This window comes from Lepisma saccharinum, chromosome 17, assembly GCF_977018435.1.
Source record: "Lepisma saccharinum chromosome 17, izLepSacc3.1, whole genome shotgun sequence".
Lineage (NCBI taxonomy): Eukaryota > Metazoa > Arthropoda > Insecta > Zygentoma > Lepismatidae > Lepisma > Lepisma saccharinum.
In genome coordinates this window covers 1,463,016-1,486,257 of record NC_139245.1, presented here as the reverse complement: position 1 = coordinate 1,486,257, position 23,242 = coordinate 1,463,016, and the positions used below count along the sequence as shown (strand labels likewise).

General features: G+C 40.6%; 1 protein-coding gene across 1 annotated transcript in view; it reads right to left on the bottom strand.

The window, feature by feature from the left end:
• Mcr (macroglobulin complement-related) overlaps positions 1 to 23,242 on the bottom strand; it is a 548,186-nt gene that overhangs the window by 57,467 nt on the left and 467,477 nt on the right. The window contains exon 5 of the mRNA XM_083138784.1: positions 13,954 to 14,134. Coding sequence (XP_082994910.1) covers positions 13,954 to 14,134 — 181 coding nt within the window. The remainder of the gene's footprint in view (positions 1 to 13,953; positions 14,135 to 23,242) is intronic.

Sequence of the window (23,242 nt, the reverse complement as noted above, 5' to 3'; positions counted from 1 at the left end):
AGTTTTACATTTACAAGCTGATAACCGTTACGTTTCAAGCAACTCATCTCTTATATGACAAGCGACAAGTGCAAAGCGTGGCTTCTCTTCTGTTTGAATGACGGCTGGCCGAAGGAGAAATTTTGCCGCCCCTAAGTTTGGATGCCATAATATTGATAAAGGGACACATACAAAGAACATCCATGCCCAGGTCGGGATTCGAACCCGGGACCCCTGGCGTAGCGCGCTGTGGAAGCAACACGCCACGGAGGGCGACAAACAGCAAAATTGAATGACATGATATTGTAAAAGAGCAGGTCTCATTTCATTTAAATCTTTGTGTTGGGCGTGCGTTCTCTCTACTTCTAATATTAGTAAAAAAGGTCAAAACTAGCTTGTTCAGTGTCTATGTTACAATAGCTAGGGCTCCTAGGTTGAAATTCTAGGTAAGACATGGCTGTCATTTTGTTTGTCATATGTATTTCATCAACCCAGTATGCATCTTCACTGTCGCAGTTAGCTTACACAGAGTAAGAAAAACGAGGTAAAATAGTAGAAATAATAAAATGTTATCCCGTTTCTCTTTGTTATGATATATTTTGACGTGGGCTGCTAAGTTAACGAAGATGCTAGAAGAATTGTCACTCCCTGTTCGTCGCTCGTAGCCAATCAAACCCTTATATTTCACATCAGAAGGTGGGGTGGGGTTCCGTAAGTGTTACCAGGCAAATTGTCCATTGTTTATTCCCTACTTTACGCAATGAGAAGTTCAAAAAATGTAACGAAACGTCAAACTCAATAACCTCTGTATACGTACAAATTTATTCCTGAAAAACACACACGATTCGAGACAATGAGCAATTTACTTAGCAATACTTGTTGATTGATTGATTTATTTGTTGTTTTAAGTCCACTTTATGCACAGTAAGGCTAATTGGGACTGGACCTACAGTTTAAAGTGGGATCCGAACCACTTGTGCCTCCACCGGGTATCGAACCCGGGACCCCTTGATTACAAGGCGACGACGCTACCACTGCGCCATCGGGGAGGCCCAGCAATACTTGTGTACAGTCAACGGCAAAGATAATGGTAGGCAAATTGTCCATCGTTATTTTCATTACTTTCTGTGTTGTCTTACGGAATGAAATTATGTTGGTGCGAAATAGGCTTATACTGCTTATTGACGTCTTTATTTCAATCCATCATCATCATAATGTGCAATACAGACCGAATGAAAATGTTGATGAATTCGCCTACTGTTTCTTTTGCCGTTGGGTGTACAACAGAAAGATTGTCGTTTCGTGAATTCACTATCAGTGCTTCTAATGCAATAGAGTGCGATTAAACTTACACTGTGGAAAAAAAGTCCATGAATTACATCACTTGAAACTGGTTGAAGTTTTATGATAACATACTCCCTGTAATATTGCTCATGAATTACGTCACCTGCATTCACTACGGACGAAACTGACTCAAGCCTTCATCAAAAAGGGTACTTGACCCAGGAATATAAATTTGCGGGCACGCTTTGAAGTAGCTGCTACCGTTTACGAGGGTCCTGTCGTGCACAAAATGCAGGAAAAGTGTAATTGGTCGGCGAAAAAGCGCGGGACTTTACACTCAAAGCAACAATTAGAACTTTATGAGCGGAACTCCATCCAGTTGGCATTCCTGAAGGCGGGTGGCAAACTGCTTGAAAAACTCCGTCCCAGCCCTGATTAAATGCACAACACATTCTCTTGTTACACCCCCGCCCCCTCCCCGTCGTAACTTGACTAGAAAGATTCGTAAGGGGAAGTGGGGGGGATAATGTCACCTCTTTCGCCTTCTTTTTTGGGCGACTTTTGGGGGGCCAAAAAAAAAAGAACTTAACACACTTTTCTCGCTGGTTCATTTCCTGTAATTCAATTCATTTAAAAGCGTCGCTTCGCTTGGTCCACTAGCTTGGTTGCCGGGAGCTCTTCACAAGCTCCTGCGCCAACGAGGAAGGGAGGGGGAGCGAAATTAAGGTGGAAATTCAACAGTTGACTCATGCCTTGGGGATTACGTAATTGCTTGCACTACAGCACACAGATGGCGAGGGGAATTGGCTACAAGTAGTGAATGCAAACTCTGTCTCAGCTAAGTAACAACCTTACCCAAATATTTACTTAAGTAACAGCGTCCTCTGCTTGTCGTGGGAACGCGAAAAAAATCGACGAAATATGGTAAGAGGTAAACTTGATTAAGGATTGTTTTATTCAGGGGAGAGAGAGAGAGAGAGATTGCTCGCGAAACATTTTACTTTCAAATGAATGGGGGAAGATTTCTAGTACAAGCGTGAGTGAACGAAGATTTCTTATACAATGGCGCGTAACGTATTGCAATCAGAAATACAATGCTGCTATTTATGAGGAATGACAGATGTTGTTGAAGAAAGGAGGCGCTGGGGTCCATAGATTCATGCTAATAAACGCCAGAGGGGATTCGTTCTTTCAGAAATGACTAAAGCAAGCTGAAGGAAGTTTGCGAAATCAATAAGACCGATTTGCATAACTTGCAAACACACTGCGAAAACTTTCAATATCAAGGACATCACACACACACATTATATATATGTATATACATATATACAGAGTGTTTCAGTGAACTTCAAACTTGCAGGGTGGATGGACTCACTCAAGTATCAACATGAGATAAGGAAACCCGGTCCCATTAAAAAGTTATGGGGCTTTACATGATAGTGGAATAAGACCACTGAAAGATGCGGCTTTCTACTGTAGATTTAACAAGAACGTTACTGTAGTGTATCGTAGCACTCTACAACGAAAACGTTACAGTAATTGTTCAAAATGGACTAACCAGGACTTCTATAGTGTTTAAAATGGTCCGAGTTGCGAAATAGCATCATATAGAATTGAGCCTGGTACAGTAGACTCATGATTTACCGAGGGGGTGGTTGGAAAACATCGCGCTTCATAACGCACCCCCTGTTTGTTTACTAGTAAGTTGAATCTCTATCTACCTTGAGTAAGTTGGAGTCAAGTCACCGTCCGCGCTGCACGTGTTCGTTACATTGTCGGTGTATCCGATTGTTACGGTGGTGTTTAAATCTGTGTATAGGCCTATCCTAAGCCAGGAATGTAGTTTGAGTGGCAAACGGAAAAGGTGTGTCCAAAAAACTATGAAATACTTTTTGAAAAAGTAATCTCGTTTATGTTGTACTAGAAATAAATAATTACTACACAGCTTTAAGTGTTTCGTCATTTACGACCTATTAGCACATTATCTCCGTATTATCAGAGTTTTTCCGTATCCGAGGTAGTCTCGGTCCCAATTAGCTCGGATAATCGCGAGTCTACTGTACTTCTACCTTGAAGATGAGAGTGACGTAAGCTCTCAAAAGCTTTGAATCTTTTCGACAACTCACCTGGCAGACAGAATCTTATCATTGGTCGCCAGAAAAGCTTCAATCAAGACTTACTTCAAATACCTTGTATGTTTTTCTTCTCTGTCCTATATTCTGACTTCGTTGTCTTAGTATATATATATAGACTACCCCGCGCTACATGCCTGGAATAAACTAATCGCAACTGGGCCTTCAAAGTGGAAACCGAACAACCTCCACCAGGAAACAAATTCAGGACCCTTTGATTATAATCTGACAACATTAGTAGATTTTTACGAAATAGAAAACAATGCTTACAGAAAGATAAACTTGAGAATTCATTTCCTCAGTGGAAACTGCCACAAATGTGAGAAATATTTGACCTAGAATGCTCCTTTATGTCCATAGGTTAACGTTACTGCATTGTAACCATCAAGTCCCGGGTTCGATTTTCGGCATTAACTTATTTAAGTGTCTAGCCAGCCACATTAATGAATTTGTACTAAACTTTGTTTTATTCCTTTACTGTCTGAAAAAGGGTTGCTTGAACATTGTTCGTTATGATATAACGCTACCAATACTTTTCAAAATACTCAGTGTTTCATATTGGGAGGGGCACACGCCTCCGTACTCCTCCCGCTAAATCCGCCAACGTGTGCATACGTTTGGATGACGTCACAGTGGAAGATTGAAACCGAACGAATCCTGAGTTGCAACAATGCAGCTAACGTCATCGATTGATACCATGTGACCTTAATCATCTCGACACAAATTCCCGCGATAAAAGAAGATAACCCAAATTGCACAGGCAATAAATATTTCGCGTTTTCTGCCGGGCGACACGCCACCTCAGGGAGCCAGCAACTTCTCGGCTAATAGATTGCTCCTCACGCGGTGAATGCACAAAAGAAAACGGAACCCCTTGGTCTGGAGGAAAGCAATAGCACACCAGGGATTTGTCATGATGAATGCAGCACGAATACTCTTGTCGCGGCATGGTCAGTTTGTTGATTGTGTTACAGATCTGTTCCCAAGGTCGCAGACAAGGGTGTGCCGATGGAACAGCCATCCCAAATCCACGAGCGAACATATAAATTTGAGAAAAACAGATGTTATGATAGTTTGTAGGAATATACTAGGGATGATATAGAGACGAGACTTGGCATAGTCGCAGTCTCGTCTCGTTCTCGTCTAGTCTCGGTTTGTACACATCCGTCTCGTTCTCCTCTTGATTCTCGAAATGTTGAAGTCGTTATGGTAAACAACTTTTCCTAATAAACTTTATCTAACCGAAGTCTCGTTTCGACACTACGAACCCTCGAAAACTAAACTATATCCTGAATGCATGCATTAGCTACTGTAATGGATTGACTTTGACGTTGAGTTTTCGTAAGTCCATGCACAGAAAGGCCAATCGGGCGGGACTGGATCTAATCGGGTGGGACTGGATCTATGAATTGGGATCAATTTTCACGCTCTATAAATCCAGATCATTATATAGATGACGCGTTTACCTGGTTAACGTCCAAGATCTGAAGAGAGCTGCCGCCACGAACGTGAGTGGGGATAAACAGCGGGTGAGTTGTTTTCGTCCAATCACACTCAACCTTCAGCCATAGGGCGCAGCTGCCATTCTGCTCGTCTACTCCACGTGGCGTCTCAGTCACACGACTGTGGTTTGGTTTGAGTTGGTGTTTTAAGTCCACTTTATGCACAGTAAGGCTAATCGGGACTGGACCTACAGTTTAAAGTGGGATCCGAACCACTTGTGCCTCCACCGGGTATCGAACCCGGGAACCCTTGATTACAAGGCAATGACGCTACCACTGCGCCATGGGGGAGGCCCTCACATGACTGTGGATACGCTGTTGCCGTACTTCGCAACTTCAATGTGGAGACCGTGGGAAGACGGAGGGACAAGGTGGCGTAGAGTAGATGTGTGGCAACACTGTGGGTTGAATGTGATTGTTGCAGCTGGTGGGCGCGCTCCGTGGACTTCAAAGTCAGCCGGTCGTTAACGTAGCTAGCGCGGCGACTATATCACATTAAGTTTGCCTGATTGAAGCAACAAACAAGACTAATTTATTTATATACATTACTGAGGAACTACTACAGACGGAAATATCAAATTTGGTGGAATATTTAGGCTCGTAAAATTTCGCGCTGTAACGACCATTTTGAAAGAATCTGCAGTGCCAGCGCACTCTGTATAGACAAACCACATAACTCAATGATTGGACGTACGCGCCAAAATATGAAAGTAGGCACACCCTCCTATAAGAAAATGCCAAGTCCGATCCTCGGTGGAGGCACGTGGTTGGTCCGATCCCACTTTAAACTGTAGGTCCCATGGAAAAATCCCATGATTTCTGCCTCACCATATTTGGTTACTGAAGACCAACTATATTCAAGATATCTAAAAATCCCCAAACATAAAACCGCGACCTATATAACAAGTCCTTCATTGTTACAGGGATCAGGGAATGGAACAAACTGCCTGCACCATTGGCTAACATTATTTGCCATCAAAGTTTTAAGAAACAACTAAATAACTTAATATTGTCCCAACAACTACATTAAACTTCATATGTTAACAATTGCACATGCACGTACACATCATACAATGCATACCTACCCCCCCCCCCCCCCGCTCACACAATGAACTACTGAAGACTTATTACTTATCTTTACTCCACAGTATATATATTACTAATCAATTCAATGTATAATTTTATTATTGTATAAACTTTATATTATTTTTATTGTATTATCATGATCAATGTTTATTTTTTCTTTGTTTTTATTCATTTATTGTATTTGTATCTGTGACAAGGGTTGGTTGTAAGAACGGCCCACGAGGCCGAAACACGCCTGCTTAAATAAATACCATTCTGTTCTATTCTATTCTATCTGAGGACTTCTGCGAATAGTTAGCTTGCAAGGACGTATTAAGGGTGGGGGTCTAGGGGGTCCGGACCCCTCCGAAAGTCTTAAGTACTAAAATTAAATAATGAAAATAATTGTTGAGCATTTGTATAATCAATGGTTATTTATTTCTGCCGAACTTATTGGAAGAGAAGAATTATATTGGGACCATATGGCTTTGAAGAATAATGTCACTGAAGATTTATGCACTACTACTTACGATAATATGCATAAAATATCAATCAGGAACTTTACTTTCGTCAGCCGGATCTAACTATTTTTTTCTAGTTATTCGATAAATATTCAATTCTTTATCTATTTAACATTAATTTCCTACCAGGACAGTTGTTTGTATACACATTTTGGCGATATTAACTACATCTCAACTAGATAATGAGGGCCTCCCGATGGCGCAGTGGTAGCGTCGCCGCCTTGTAATCAAGGGGTCCCGGGTTCGATACCCGGTGGCGGCACATAATGGTTTGGATCCCACTTTAAACTGTACGTCTAGTCCCAATTAGTCTTACTGTGCATAAAGTGGACTTAAAACACCAAATCAACCAATCAATCCATAAACTGGATAATAAATACGTGCTGTTATCTGTCTATTCTTATACCGTCTTTTAATTATTCATGTCACTCACGACCGGATCAAGAAAGTGTGGGGCGTTACCCCCACACCCCCTATACGCCTTCATGGCGTGGTGCTATGCACAGGGGAACACTTTACCTTTCTTTTACCTTTCACAATAACAATACAATACTAATTAATTTACATAGTGTAATATTATTTTCATATAATTATAATATCAATATTTTAATTTAAATATTATTTTTAATTCTGGGACACTTGGTCCGGACCCCTCCTCCCCCGAAATATATTTCTAGATACGTGTCTGTTAGCTTCGATGACTTCTGGAAGAAATGGCTCTTTCCGCCACTGTTCTGACTCTGCTGTTGCTCTGTCTTACCATTTATATCTGTGACAGATTAGTACAGATTATCCAGGACAGTTTGTTGTGGAATTATAAGTATGTACGAGGGTAGAGATTAACAAAAGATTCGAACATTACAGCCAGTGTAATCCGATAATATCCAAAGGGACTAAGAGTACTTGAAGATTCAGAAAGTTAGCTCCTACAATGAATCGAAATTCGAGTCTTAATCTCTCTTACTTCCTCAATCTCATTTCTTTACCTCCTCAGCACACTTCACGAAGTTGTGGCTGTTAGAAAAGCGAGTAAAGGAATGAAAATAATTCACAATATTTCTTTCCTCCCTCTGTTTTGTTCCTTTCTAGAGCTTTCTTTTAACCGCTCTGAATTAACTGCAAGCGGAAAGAAACGTCTTGTAAGTAGCGGAATAATTTCATCTTCGCCGTGGAGAAAGCGTTCATTCTTGGCGTCGTTGAGAAGCAGCTTAAAGCCGCCGTCTGAAGTGGAGTTGGTTATCAGTGTTGCCAGCTCAGCAAAATAATACTTCTCCAACCATGGAGCTAAGAAGGGGGAGGTGTGAGCATCGCGCGATTTTTCTGAGTCGCCATAAGAACGTATGTAATTTTGTGTACTTTTAATGCGAATTACGGAGCAATGGTGGCTTGTTCAGCATATGGCTGTACCAACAGAAGCAATAGGAAAACTGAAGGAATAATATTCCATAAGCAAATATAGTTTTAGTCATATATATAGTCATAGTTTGTTTTGTAGTATTTAAGTGTAAAGTAAACCTCGAGTTTGCGTTTGTAGTTGGAGCCTACTTCCATGCTCCTTCCAGCCCGTGTGCGCTTGCAGCAGCCAATGCGATGTTCTTCTGTCTGTTAAGTCATTGGTTGAAGTAGATGCGGCCATCTTACGCAGACAAACTTAAGCTCCGCCCACTGGCATCAAAACGAAAGCAAGGAGTGATACGAGACTGCAGGCATCTGGCTCCAACAGTCTACGGTGATGAAAGGATGGATGAAGAAGTCCACGCCTGGGTACTGTATTGTCACATTTGTTGCTCTATTCTCAGTCTAGTGTTGCCACATAAGAGGGAAATTTGGACCTCGTTTAATCCCAAAAGACAAAAATGGGAAATTCGATTAAAAATATCAACATTTGAGGGAAATCTGAGGATATCAGACTTAATGTTAGTATAGATTATGTTAGGTTCCAATTTCATATCCATATTTTTTTCCTGTCTTTTTTTATTCCTCCCCATTTTTTAAAAAAATCCAAGACTACAGTATTGTGTGACAATACGTTGGTCTCCTCATATGACACTGATGCTTCCTACACACACGGTGGAACCTCACCACAAAATATAAAATCAGGGAAAATTTTACAATATTTTGCACAATCAGGATCATGAAAACTGAAATATAATGCAGGAAAATGTAAAATCCGGTAACGTAGAATTGGGGTTTCACTGTATATACGTACACATGGTTTTATGAAATCCCTCCCGAGTTTTTCTGAGCATCGACCTGGCAATTTGAAGGTTAAGTAATTATTGCATTACATATTTACAGAACCGATAAAAAGAAATCGGAATTTCGAAGCTTGAACGTAACTTTTAATATCGAAAAGGATGGCAACACTGGTCGGCGCTGTTCTTGGTTTGTCCGTGTACTCCTCGGAAACAAAACTCCCGACAGCTCTGACGGTAAACCGCAAACCGCTATTCATTTTCGCGAAACAATTGCAGCAAGGTTACGTAAGAGCTGTCCGCGGGCTGCAACTTCGGCAAAGCAAACAATCGATACGCACACAAGGACCATGCGTAGAGTTGCGTTCTCGTGCGTGAAGGAGAAAGCACCCCCTCCTGCCTATGCAAACGGTTTTCCAGCAACTTTCCGCAGCCCCAGAACTTGTTGGGCCCTTTTCATGAAGTCTGGGAGCTCTGTGGAACTTGTGGTTTCGGTTCTCTCTCTATCGCACCGGCGTTCTGAGTAATTTTACACTTCCCATTCATTTGGGGGTTGGTCACATATCAAACCAATTCTGTCATCTCCACTGAAACTTGTAAACTTCGTATTGTCGTCTAGATATTACTGCTGCTGGACAAGCATGCAATCAGAGAGAGAGAGAGAGAGAGAGAGAGAGAGAGAACGACGGCGAAATTTAGCACTGGCCAAATAAATACACAACACCCTATTAAGAAATTCTAATATACGCCACTGCAGCTCGACGTGAAGACACTCAATTAGTAACTTCATTATTGGGACAAGTACGGCAAAGTTAAGTTTAATTAGGATGAAACTTGAACCATAAATATAAGCACCTGCAACTTTCGGTAAACATATCGATATCGAATTAACGAGACGATGCCGTGACTGAAACTTTAAATCTCAACCGCTAGATGTGCTGGTAGCCACGCGAGTGGCGTTGAAGACTTTACAGGAATAGACATGTTGGCTAATTTGCAGAGTTTCTACTGGAGTACACTGTGAAGCGTTCGCTGGCAGTGTTGCCAGTACATGTTCAACTCCGTGTTTAATGAAAAATTGTATTAGAGTTCACAACTTACTTTGAACACATACTTCAATAACCTCTCAAAACATATAAACTTTAAAAGACTGGCTTTTAACGGAGAATAATGGGCCACAACCTGTAGGAAAATATGTATTTGAAAACAGTCAAACTTGGATTTTAAAGAATGGTTTTAAATGAAATTGTAGCATTGAGGGTACGTGTGCAGTTCGGGATAAGAGCATATTTTGTTATTTAGATTGAATTTTACAACTCTAGTTCCGGTCCCGATTAACCTATCTGTGCATAAAGTGGTACACAAATGAAACTTTTTGCTTACCAGGCGGAATATTATTCATCCTCTGCTGTGGGAACTGACGATCTATGGGTATTGGTGGCTCAAACTACACGTAAAACTGTAGGTCCAGCTTCGAATACCCTCTGTTCACGGCGTGCAGAGGAAGCACCAGAAAAAATGTTAAGATAGACCGAGACGGGGACCACTTACAAAATTCTTAGAATATTGTATGCAGTATTCGGTGCCAAAAGTAGAGGGGGGGGGACAAGGACAATTGACTTTCTCTTGGTGGACAAAGCTTACCGTTAAAAGGTCATAGTGTGGGGACAAAAGTTTCAAAAAGTGGGAGGGCATCGCCGCCACTGTTAATAAAAAATGAAGCCATTATGGATTCAAAATATTTTTTCCTAAAAACTGAAGGAGTAAAGTGAGGGAGGGGGCACAGACAGCCGATTTTGGGGGGCCTAGACTTGAAAAATGCATTGAAATGGGCCACAAAATTAAATAGAGAATGAGGTAAAAATATAGAAAATATAACTAACCATCTGCCATGTTTACCTTAAAAGTTATAACTGAAATTGATAAGAGGAAGCGGTGGTCTCACGTTGTTGTTAGCCCTAGGCGCTAGGCCATATGGGGAAGGGTGTCGCACATTTGGCCCGTTCTTTAGTGTCACCGTGGAACGCGCCGAATTTGAAATTCTGATTTTGCCTGCATCTTTTTATACAAAATAAAGGTTGCGAACTTCCCCAAGAATTCCATATTTCACTTTACGTGAGCAACTTAGGTTTCACACGAACACGTCTTAAAGTTGGATTTATTGGCTTAGTTTTCGCGTTTCCCGCCAATGCTTACTTCTCAGGTGAAGCTCTGATGAAAAAGGAGGTCCATTAAGAGAAGCGATGATTAGAACGAATGGAGACACAGGAACTACATTGCAACACTTCCCCCTCCCCTCCTTTACTCGTAAACTGCTGGCGCAGAAGAGGAGAGGGGGTGATGGTTGTGTTCGTGTTGACACAGAAACAACATTGTTCGCTGCCTTCACAACACATGCATAGTTCAAGTCCTGATTCGAACGCCACTTTACAGTTCCGAAAGGTTTGAGAACCACATGTCAAGTTCACGTGGAGCCCAATATATCGTCCCATTAAACCATTCCCACCAGTAACGTCAATTCCACGTGGAGTAAATGAGATGTTGCAAAGTCATTATTTCATAACGTGAGGTTGCGGGTATCGTTGCTAGGTTTTGTTACTGTGTTGCGCGATTATTTTAATATGTATAAATGTGGAGACTTTGGGAGTGTAACGCCGTCGCAGTTCGTGTTGGATGTCTATACTCTCCAGGTGAAATTGACAACAGTGCTTGTTCAGAAAAAAAAGCGCTGGCTCGAAACCAGATACGCGTCCGGTCGGTTTCTCTCCTCGAGCTGGCGTTCGAATCAGGACTTCGTCCTTACCACATTTCTTTAAAAAACGCAAAACTAAATTGGTGGATACACGAACCTTAACATCACAAAGCTGATCATTTTAAGTGTATCAATGTTGGTGGAGATTATGTTGAAAAATGAAAACTGTTTTCAAGTCAGTATCTCTGAACATTTTTAAAAAAACAAAATAAATCTTTGTGATCTACTTACCGACTTACCCTCGTATTTAGCGATCTTTTAGGTATTTCTTCTTGATCTGTGATGTAATGGGCATCTTTCTTCTAAACCATATATTTACTTTCTCTCGAATTCCTTTTCTTGTGTTTTCCAATATGTAAAGTTATGCTCGGTGCTTTGCTCCCATGTTGTGGAAGCACACAGGCGGTGTGGATAACGGGCTGCAAACTTTACTGGGAAATCTTGTGTCTCTCATCACCTGCTCTGAGTATCGAACCTGTGTGTCCCGCGGGGTAGTCTGACCTCCTACCGAATATTATACAGTTGGTAGGGAATTTTACTTTTGTAATAAACCCATATGTTCACCACAAATTCTAAACATTTATATACTCCCATATCACAGACCCACTGGCGGACGCAGGATTTTTTCTTTTAACTATGGCGATAAATGGATTTTAATAGCAAATTTTCAATGCCAACTTCTACCACCGCCCTAGATTTACGCAACACACATGACGCCTTGCAGGGAAGCGAGTATTCCAGGATGTAGGTGTTCAATTGTTATTGCCGGTGAGTGTACATAACTGCTTTGTAGGGGGGCGGCATGCACAATATGATATATCGTATTTTTACAACTTTTCACTCTCAAAAGTAGCCATCAGGGGTTATTTTAAGGAAGATATGCATTTACCACTCTGGTTTATTCCGAGTTCTTCACTGATTTTATTTGAAAAATGTTGATTTTCTCAAAATTTCAGAAGGTGCTGTACCTCCATCAGCCCCCTTCTGCGTACGCCAGTGCACATGCCTGACGTGAACCTTATCTCTCTTCTTCGAGGATCCACTCACAGCACTTTGCTAATATTTTCGCAACCGCTAACTCCATTGCAGCGTTTTTCCTCTGCAAATCTCCAATGGCATTTCTCAACTTCTCCTAATAGCCTTCTCCCAACCCTATTTTCACATATGCAATTATACTCAGAAGTCTCCTTCATTCTGCAATTTCGTTTTTATTCTCATAACCCATGTTTTCTTTTCATTAATTTTCAACAACTTAACACCACCGCATAGTCTGTTTAGTGAAGGATATCCTTGCTGGTTGTTTGTTCGTGTGCATTCAGGCTTCATGACTAGAGCGGATATTTTCATGAACTTTAAACAACGTCTCCTTTCCCATAAATCCTTCCGGTAGTAAAAATAATAAAACCTTAGCGCGAAAGCCCTCCAAGGGCCTTGGCTTATCTCCCGACTGCCAGCCTCCCTCCCAAAATCCTACCTACAGGTGTGGAGATCTTCAACCAGTAATGGGGTGGGGTGACGTGGGGTCAGCTCGTCGAACCTCTAGCCGTTGAAAGGGTTACGCTACTCACTCGTAACTCCCCAATTCCCTCAGTGGGTTGGCACCGGTCCTATACACAGGCCAAAAACCCCAGACTGAAACTGACCAATAGCTTCTGAGTAATCGATATAGATTCCAATTTGCAACGAGCGGGAAAAAATCAATAATAGGTATTTTCAACGCAAGGATTTGGTACTTTATAGGTTTTCGGTGCCTCTAATTACACATCTGCAGTTATTTCTGGCTTATGAAAGCCTAAAATAGAGATAAATTATTGGCTATCGATTCTCCGGCACGTACAGACAGGTCGACATATCGACTGAAACCATTTACGTAGGGTTAGAACAGTAAACTTCCGCGCAGCCGAATATTAGTCCTCTCACCTTCGGTGTAAGCGGTTTCGGGTTCGATCACCGGTGCGAATTCTAAAATTTGAGTAATTGTTAAGAAACAGTAACCGACCCCGGTCTCGAAAGCCAGAAAATAGCGACGATGGGATTCGATGCGCTGACCACGCGTCACCCACTTCGAAGATAATGAAATCCTACTTTTGGCATTCAAAGCAGCAGCATTGCAAATTCGACTAACCAAAGTGAAAAAAAAAATTCCGTTCTACTTTTATTTTCAGCCACGTTTCAACTCTAAACAGCATATAAATACTAACAAATATTCCAAAATTAATTAAAATACTTCATTATTTAACCTAATTTAAATAATGAAACTACACCACTAATCGTGTTTACAAATCCTAATTAATAAGCGCAAATGTCAGTGTTTATACAAATGAAAAATTGCAACAAACTGTAATCAGGGAAAGATTGTTACACAACCCCCCCCCTTCCCCATCAACACACACACAGTAAGCAGAGGAGTCAATGGAAACTGGGTTGTTTTGTAAATACAAAATTAAACTGTAATTAAGACCCAATCATCAATTTCATGTTATTCCCGTTATACAAATGCGATTTTATAAATCAGATACTTACCCTCATCATGAGTACTTCGGGATTATCTTCCTTGACAGTTTTGATATCGGCGCTGACTTCAACTCCGTTCCTAGAGATGGAAGCCCTGACGGTCAGCGGCAACGGAGCTTGCAACACTGTCACTGACACCCTATACAGCTGTCCTGGTCGAACCATGCGACTAGTCACAATGAAATAGGTCCTGCAAGACACAAGGGCATGGATTTTAAGCATATCAATAATAAAAGTTTAATAATACTTGTATTTTAAGTTATTCTTTGTGTGTGTGTGTATGTGGAAAGTGAGATATTATTTCCAGTCTAAATGGGTAATTAAGACAAGTTACTGGCATATTTACTTTCAAAAACACAAAATTAACTCTTCATGTAAATATTAACAAAAGGAGAGTGTTGCATGGATTGACACAATAAAAATAATCTAAATATTCAAAGATGTCACGTGATCAACCTAGTAAGAACTAGGGATGCACACACAATTCGGATAATGGATATCCAAATTTCAAATTATCCGATATCCATTTAGGATGCAACATATAATCCGGATATCTGGACAGAACAAATTTCATGAAGGATTTGTAGCAAATCCAAACAGTGAAATGCAAAAATGACGAATAAAAGCGTATGTAGCTAGCATAGAGAAAACTAAATATATGCTTACAGGTCGAAACCAAGTGTTAGGTAATAATCAAAATCTAATTATTGATAACTCGTTCGAACCAGTTTCCAAATTCAAGTACTTACGAGTAATACTAACAAATGAAAACAATATTAAACAGGAAATAAATAGCAGACTTAATTCAGGAAATGAGTGTTACTTTTCTCTTCATAAACTTATGTCTTCTCGTTTAATATCTAAGAAACTAAAAGTTAAATTACAAAACAGTAATTTTGCGTGTATTATTATATGGATGCGAAACTTGGTCCCTTACATTGAAAGAGGAACATAAATTGAGAGTATTTGAAAATAAGATCCTTAAGGAAAATATCTGGGCCTGAAAGGGATGAGGAGACAGGTGAGTGGAGAAGCTTACGTAATTTATAATTACATAATTTGTATTCACGTCTAGATATTATTAGAATGATTAAATCAAGAAGACTTAGGTGGGCAGGCTATGTGGCACGAATGGGAGGGAAAAGAAGAGTTCACAGGATTCTTGTTGGGAAAACTGATGGTAAGAGACCACTAGGAAGACCAAGACGAAGATGGAGGTATAATGTTGAGATGGACCTGAAGGAAATCGGTAGGGATGGAAAAGAGTATATAGATCTTGCTCAGGATAGGGACAGATGGAAGGCCTGTGCTGCTGCAGCCATGAACCTTCGGGTTCAAGAAGGCTAGAGAGTTAGTTAGTTAGATAGCATAAACAGATAAACGATAAAACTATCCGGACAGTGCATTCATTCGGACATCAGGACGTTTCGGACACTACATGGAAACAATATCCGAGTTGTTTAACTTCGTAATGTTATCCACCTAAGAATATTCACACAAAGCAATGGCTCTATCTAATCTTTTATTGACTCAATACATGTCTTTCTTTTATGTATCGAAGTATGGCATACGCTCCAAAATCCAATCCGAAGATAATTGCTGTTACAAGGATTTTGTGAATTGATTGATATAAGCAGTTCAAAGATTAGATATTTACATACGTAACGAGGGGGGAGGGGGAAAGATCAAGCAAAAAATTAACTCAAGAAGTTAATCACATACATACAAAGTGAGCTCCGTCAGTCCTGAACCACCCTTGCGTCATATATCATTTTCCCCTTCACCAGACGCAAAGAGTAAACGTTTAGGTAAACTTGGGCGACCAACTTTGCGTTAAAACCCTTTGATCTGCACGCACAGATAGCGAAAGGGTTTGGAGAGAGAATTTCAAAAGGAGCCGCCGAGATTTCTCAGTTGGTTTTTCAGTTTCCTGAAGTCCACAAATTCAAGAGACAAAGATTAAAGCAAAAAAATTACGAGAAAAAAGGAGAAAGATAGAGGAAATGAGATAAATCTTGAGAAATGCTCAAAAGTAACGAAACGCACTCCGCACGAAAGAAACAAAGAAATTAAAGGGAGGAGGAGTTAAGAAAGAAAGGATTTCAGAGAACTTTTAATAAGAAGCAAGGAAGCAAGATAATCTAAAGGAAACTGGGAAAGGAATTAAATGTTCCGTCATTACATTAAGCTTCCTCAAAGCAGAGGATGTCAACCTGCGAGATACAAGATAAAAGAAGTTAGAGCTGCGTCTATTATCTAACCGCGATAGCGATACAACTTCGAAGACAAGCAATGTCACGCCTGGTCACTAAATAGATGGGTGACCGCGATCTTTGATGACAAGCGGTGCTGAGTCTGGTCACAAATTGGATGGGTGACTGTTCCACACGAGAAGACCTAGTCTTAGTCTTAGACCTAACCAACCGACATGACCGAGGATGCGATCCGTGGACATCAGAATACCCATGGAGAGGCATATGCTTCTCCCGGTTTATTGATTAGATTTCTTTAACGAACTACTAAAGGAATAATTTAGATAATAATTAAGTAGTATTGAAGTCAGATTTCCTTGCACAAAATGTTACCACACTCGGTGGTCATGTCGGTTGCTATGGTTTGAAGTTCCAGTCGTGAGACTTTGCCTTCGTATAGTTGTGAATCGTATTTGTCTTTTGTCATGGCTAGTTAGTCGTGAGTCGCGTAAATGTCACTTGCCACTGTCGCAAGTGTACGGATTGACTTGGTAATGGGATTTTAAACTTGGCGTATGTCTAGGTGAGGAATTACTTAGAGAGAATTATAAGGTTTAAAGGTGTCAGCAGGTGTGCTGCAAAGAGATTGACTAAATTAAGGTGATGCCCTTGACGGGAGTTGCAAAAGGTATATTGTTTTAGGTAAGGGGCTCTTAACTGAGTTGGTTAGGAAAATTTTGGTGGGAGGATGCTTAATGGCTAGGTATTTAGGTTAATTGTAGGTTGAAACTAGAAGTTCTTGAAGTTCTAGAAGATCTGTCGGATTGCCGGATGAAGACTAGGTCTTCTCGTGTGAAACGGTCACCCATCCAATTTGTGACCAGACTCAGCACCGCTTGTCATCACAGATCGCGGTCACCCATCTATTTAGTGACCAGGCGTGACATTGCTTGTCTTCGAAGTTGTATTGCTATCGCGCTTAGATAATAGACGCAGCTCTAACTTCTTTAATCTTGTATCTCGCAGGTTGACATCCTCTGCCGCGGTGGCTCAGTCGGTAACGCGTCTGACTACCATGCTCAAGGTCCCGGGTTCGATCCCCGGCCGGTTCAAATCCGGGAACTTTTCTAACGTTGGAAGCGGGCCCGGCGCCCACCCAGCGTCGAATAACATGGGTACCTGGGGGAAACCCTGGGGGGTAAAGGCGGTCAGGGGCGTGATGCTGATCACATCACCCCCACTCACGACCGGATCAAGAAAGTGTGGGGCGTTACCCCCACACCCCCTATACGCCTTCATGGCGTGGTGCTATGCACAGGGGAGCACTTTACCTTTTTTTTTTTTTTTACCTCGGTAGACATAGTGGATAGGGTTCCACTTTAAACTGTAGGCCTACTTCCGATTAGCCTCTTTGTACATAAAAAAAAAAAGAAACTGAAACATAGAATATTTTACGTTTGTAACTTTCGTAGTTACTTAAGTACCCAAATATCGTATGTCAGCTTGTAACATCTGTTAGTTAATATCAAAACCTGCAACTTTAAACTCGGGGAAACACCGCTGCAGGCCTACCATCGTGGCGATTTTTTATCCTCTGTAAGATGCATAAAAACCCATTGTTTCGCACGCAGAAATGGCGAAAAAATAAATCATAAATAGTGATTGTCAATTTGCATTTACTTGTCTGTAATGCTGACCATACTAAATGACTATTTTTTCCAAATGCTAACTGTCCTGAAAGGCACTATTAAAATGGTGATCGATGCAATTTCAAACTTTTTTATTAGATAATGAAACAGATGATGTCAACTTATTTTATAGAGGTCAGGTGAGTTAGTAATAGGGAAACTTCTGAACGGAGTTTTCGACATGCGAGACCAAATATCCCTTTTATGGCATATAAAGGGAAGGTAGTTCAACAGTTCAATAATCCGGATTGGATCATGATTTTGGGTACATCAAGTTTAAGCATGCTCTTACAGCCACTAGGCGACAATATTTTGGTCAATATTCTGTTTGACCAGGAGAAAAGGTATTTTATCCGTTGTCATGCGATTGACGTAGTGAGGTAGAAAAGCGGTGTCAAACTTCAATGCAGAAGAATTGTTCTGTTTTAAAAACACCCCACAAGACGAGGTTGTTCCAGTTTTAACATGTAGCTGCAACATAATACGATGATCAATGTTCTTCAGCGTACGAAATACAAGTCTAAGCATTGTCAAAACTACAAGGTAGGGGTCCGTTGTTTACCCAGAACCCCCACCTGTGTTGGCAAGCTACCAAACAGTGAACTACCAGCATGAAACTGAAGCATCGATTTCAAACATCTGACAGGAGCAGTTACGATTAATGAGGCATCTAATTGGTGGGAGAATGCCGTTTTATCGAGATGAAATCGAGAGTTTCGAGCATTACAGTCCTGCCGCACCAATCAGCGAACTCCGATTTCCATTACGAATTCAGCAGATCGGCTATAAATTCACTGCTTAGTAGATGGGCTGAGAAGGATTTTATTGGTATAGTGAATTATGAGTCCTGTTGTGGATCCAGTGGCATCTTTAACAAGCAGCTCTTTCGATGATAGAGTTACCGTCGACACTAAACCTCATTGGAGGAACTCTGACCAAAACAGAATTTATCTTCATTCCTCGTACCGGGAAGAGTGATTAACAGAAGTTCGCGCTGTTGCCCCGTGTGTTCGGAGGTTTAAGATTTTCTTTTCATTTGCTTTATTTTACTTCGCTTTTTGTGCCACTTTTGGCTAATTTGCGAAGATGGGGATTAGTGATGATATGATGAAAACTGATGAATGGACACTCGCAAACATCCATGCCCAGGCTGGGATTAGTGTTGCCCACGAGACGAGACTTTGGCCTGTCTCGTCTCGTGGAAATGCTGTGAAATGCTGTCTCGTCTCGAATTTTTAAAAGCCTGTCCCGTCTCGTCCCGTGGGCAACACTAGCTGGGATTCGAACCCGGGATCGCTGGCGTTGTAGCGCGGTGTGCTAACCACTCCGCCACGGGGGGCAGCGAAGGTTTAAGAGAATGAAATATATCGTTGTAGAGTAGGTCGTTGTGATACAAACTGACAGTACATGGTAATTCAAAATGAATGGTGCAACTTTACACAGGTATTATGACGTTACTATTTATGATAGAACTGATTCACTGATTCACTCACAATGGTGCAAAGACATTTCCACATGCGTTTTGGTAGTAATGTACATGTTCCCCCCTTCTGAAAGACTTGCCAAAGTTACAACTGTGAATTCCTAGTGTCTTCGAAACCATGGACAATGACTTGCTGTCTCGTGCATAGCATGTACTTCATTATCGTTTGGATATTTACCGCATTACATGTGGTTCCCATGTTGAATCTTTATAATGTGAGTCATGTGAGTAAAACGTCCACAGTTTTTCTTCATGTTGATGCCTTGTCTGATCATAAATAGTAAAGTAACGTCATAATAACTGTGTAAAGTTGCACCATTCATATTGAATTACCCTGTATTTGCTCGAAAGGTCAGAGATGGCACAAAAGTGCCCCGGAGAGAGGTCTGTCTGACGCTCGAACTAGGCAACGCAGCCCGGTTGACGTTGCCACACAGTGCGCGGGAACCAGCGACTTTTGTCCCGCTCTCGCTTTGCTTTTCCCAGATGTGGCAACAGCGCAATTCTGCCCAGCCGCCTATTTTCATCGCCATGCGTTTAGTTATACTATTCCAAACATATCCCGTTCTTTTAGGTTTTTGGCGGTTGCATATTTAATTTTAAGGCATCTGCTGGAAGCAACACGCATACTATTCGTACTGCACATACTGACACTTCTTCGCTGTTTAAATAAAAACAATATTCTTTAAAATTAATATAACTTCACTGAAAAAAAAAAAAACGTTAACAGATTGTTGACAATGTTAACAGACACTACACTGTTAAAAATGACAGTCAAAATTTATTAAACTGACCTAAACTGCTACGTGAAACTATCGGTTGCTTATGCAACCAATAGTGAGCTAGATGGGAAATACTACGTTTTGTGGAACAATATTACGGCAATATAGTAAAATAATGGTTACATACTGGTTTTCACTTTTGACCACTCGATTACATCAAAAGTTTATTCAGTTTTGACGCAATCGTATTAAGAGTGTAGGCATTATTCATCTTTAATATTTTCTTAGGGCATAATAATTCTACAGCAACGTATAGAAAACACAAACTGTAGGAATTTGTACATAGAATTACAAACTGACGCATGCTCTTTCTGTACACAGATTTGGCATGCTATATCAATATTTAATAATATAATGCAACAGTACGTGTAAAAATGTTATGTACGTACTAAGGGTTCGAAGTGAATGCTTAACAAGTCGGGGATGAGCATGTGTGAACTGAAGACAAGAGGGTGAGATCAGCTTCGCAATGAATCATGGGAACGAGGCACGGACTCATGGAAGATTACGTCCAAGGAGGGAATTGAAGTGTCACAGGGTAATAGACCTTGGTCGCCCCTCGCCAGGTCGCACAGGATGAGACAGAAAGAGAAACACCGACGTGCGTGGGGAAGTGAAGATGGATGACACTGTGAACGAGATAACCACACGGAGGGAACAAACATGTGGACGAGATTGAAGAGGAAAGTGATGGGAAGGGAAAACAGAGCGAGTGTGGATTCACAAGGGTGATGTGTAGGACATGTTGCCTCTTTTCCAATAGTCTTACTAAGTTACATTGTATCTTTGGCTGATAAATAAACATCATTGCAGCAGGGGAATATGAAGAAGAGCTCTATTCTGTCGTGAAAGTTGATGGTTGGGGCTGTTATATCACTCAATGACCCAGCTTTTACAAAATAATTGTACTGTGATCACAATATAAAACCTAACACAGAAAGAAATCAAATCAAAAGTATAAGATTACACAGATATAATATGTAAGATGTAGAATAGTACATATCAAATTGTACTAGACTTCTGACGGTTTTGATGAGTTAATAATAATAATAACAATAACAATAAAATAATAGGCCTCATACTTATGTTATGAAATTATAGTAAAATATGGCTTTGACTAGCAAAATAAAGATTACACTCACAGAGAATCCCTGGGAGAGTTACTGAATGAGAAGTTATGAAATATGTGCACGTGTGAATGCATGTATGGAGGTATGTATGTGTGTGTGTGTGTGAGAGAGAGGGAGAGATATAGTTTCCCGAAATATTTTTCAAAATTCGTCGAAATTTTGTCAAAAGAAACGATATGTTTCCTGTTATGTCAAGGTTTACTACACAGCTACTCAGTCACTGAACGTACAGCAATAATTACGGACTCTTTCACCACGTGAAGCAGGAACATAACGTGCAACATAAATCTGACGATACGACCCACCACACATATTTACGGACACCATAATACACGATGGAAGAATCAACGCTAGACGCCAGGCGAAAACTTCACTTCGACATGCATCAGCCATTTGGCTACAAACGTCCACTTACCATAGAAGTTAACCTAGCATCAGAATCGATCTCCGTACTTCCAGTCATTTTGGTACAAACATCACCACAGCATTAACCTACCACCCGAATCGATCATCCAAACGAAGTGAAAGCCCAAACATTGACTCTTCGTCCAATGTTACATTTATCAATTCTGCAAAAGATAAGGCCACTTTCAGCTAGCATTTACACCTCGACGTTGCCACGATAAGCTTGTAGCCACCATCAATATTAATGAACAGTTATCATTCCGAAATGGTGTTGTGAAAGACCGAGCTATGCCTCATTATTGGTTCTGCTGACAGCGAGATCGAGCGATTGCTTGCAGTTGGCACCAATATGTGGAAGGGTCGAGGACCGTTGGGACCACGTTTCGCCATGTAATATTCCGTAGGCCAATGGAACAGTCCATTTCACCGTCCCAGTGTGATTAATTAGTATGTTCATTAGCTCAATTTAGCAAGAAATTACAATTACTGCCTTTGTCGTCTTCGTTCGAGAACCCAACCAATGTGCATTTTCGTGCGATACAGGTTGGACGAGATTGGAGATTTCTATTTACGTTTTCCAACAACTTTCAACGTACATACAGCATAAAGGTTATGCTTCACCCTTTTCTAGGGTAGTAAACAGAAACAGTAAACACAAATGTCCTGAAGAAACGTTTGTGGCCTTTCATGTCAATATCTCAAAAGTTACGGACGCTACCATATTTTCAGAACGTGAAATTGTGACTAACTTTGAAAAAAAAAAAAAAAACAGTTGGTAGAAATGGCATTGACTCAACCACTACCGTTCTAATCTATTTCATACCTTATTTTGCAGTGTGGTTCGGATCGCACACTAAACTGTATTCCCAGTCCCACTAAGAAGGGCAGAGGTTTATAATAATTTATGTACATTTTTTCTCATTCCCTCCGAAATACGAATTCCGGACAAGAAAAAATCCGGATCTCGCTAACCCTAGTTCTGACCTATCAGTGTCTTGGAAATGTTCAAGCGCTCCAAGACAAAATTTTGGCATACTCAAGAAACATATTACACGAGTCCGACAAAAATTGCAGCTCAAATTTACATGAGGTATCAACTGTTATTTATAAGTAACGAACGGAACTTCATGTGCTAAAAATCTCAGAAATATTTATTTTTTTATGTGTCATAAATCTTGAAAATATGTGATAAAAACAGGAAAATATGTGACAAAAAAAAACATTTGGTAACAAAAACAAAATATTACATGCATTTTAAACACCTGAAATCTGTTTCTAAATGATTACCTCTTAGCGAGATATTTTTTGGAAGAGTTGCAGTGGATCACCATAGTTTTCTCCAAATTCTCCATTGTAAATCTGTGACGATTATCTCTAAAAAGCATCTTATATTGTGAGAAAGATCGCTCCACGTCACAAGAAACAATTCTTGCATATTTGAAGCACGAAATGTCACTAAGGCTGGAGTTTTCCAAAGCTTCCTCTTCCTCTACTCCACCTTTCAAAACACGTGCAATTTGGCACGAAGTTTGAAAACCTTGGTTTTTCCCAAAAATTTCTGTACATTTAGACATTAGCAGTCGTGCGTTAGATCCAGTGGGGGTAATATTTTCCCCCA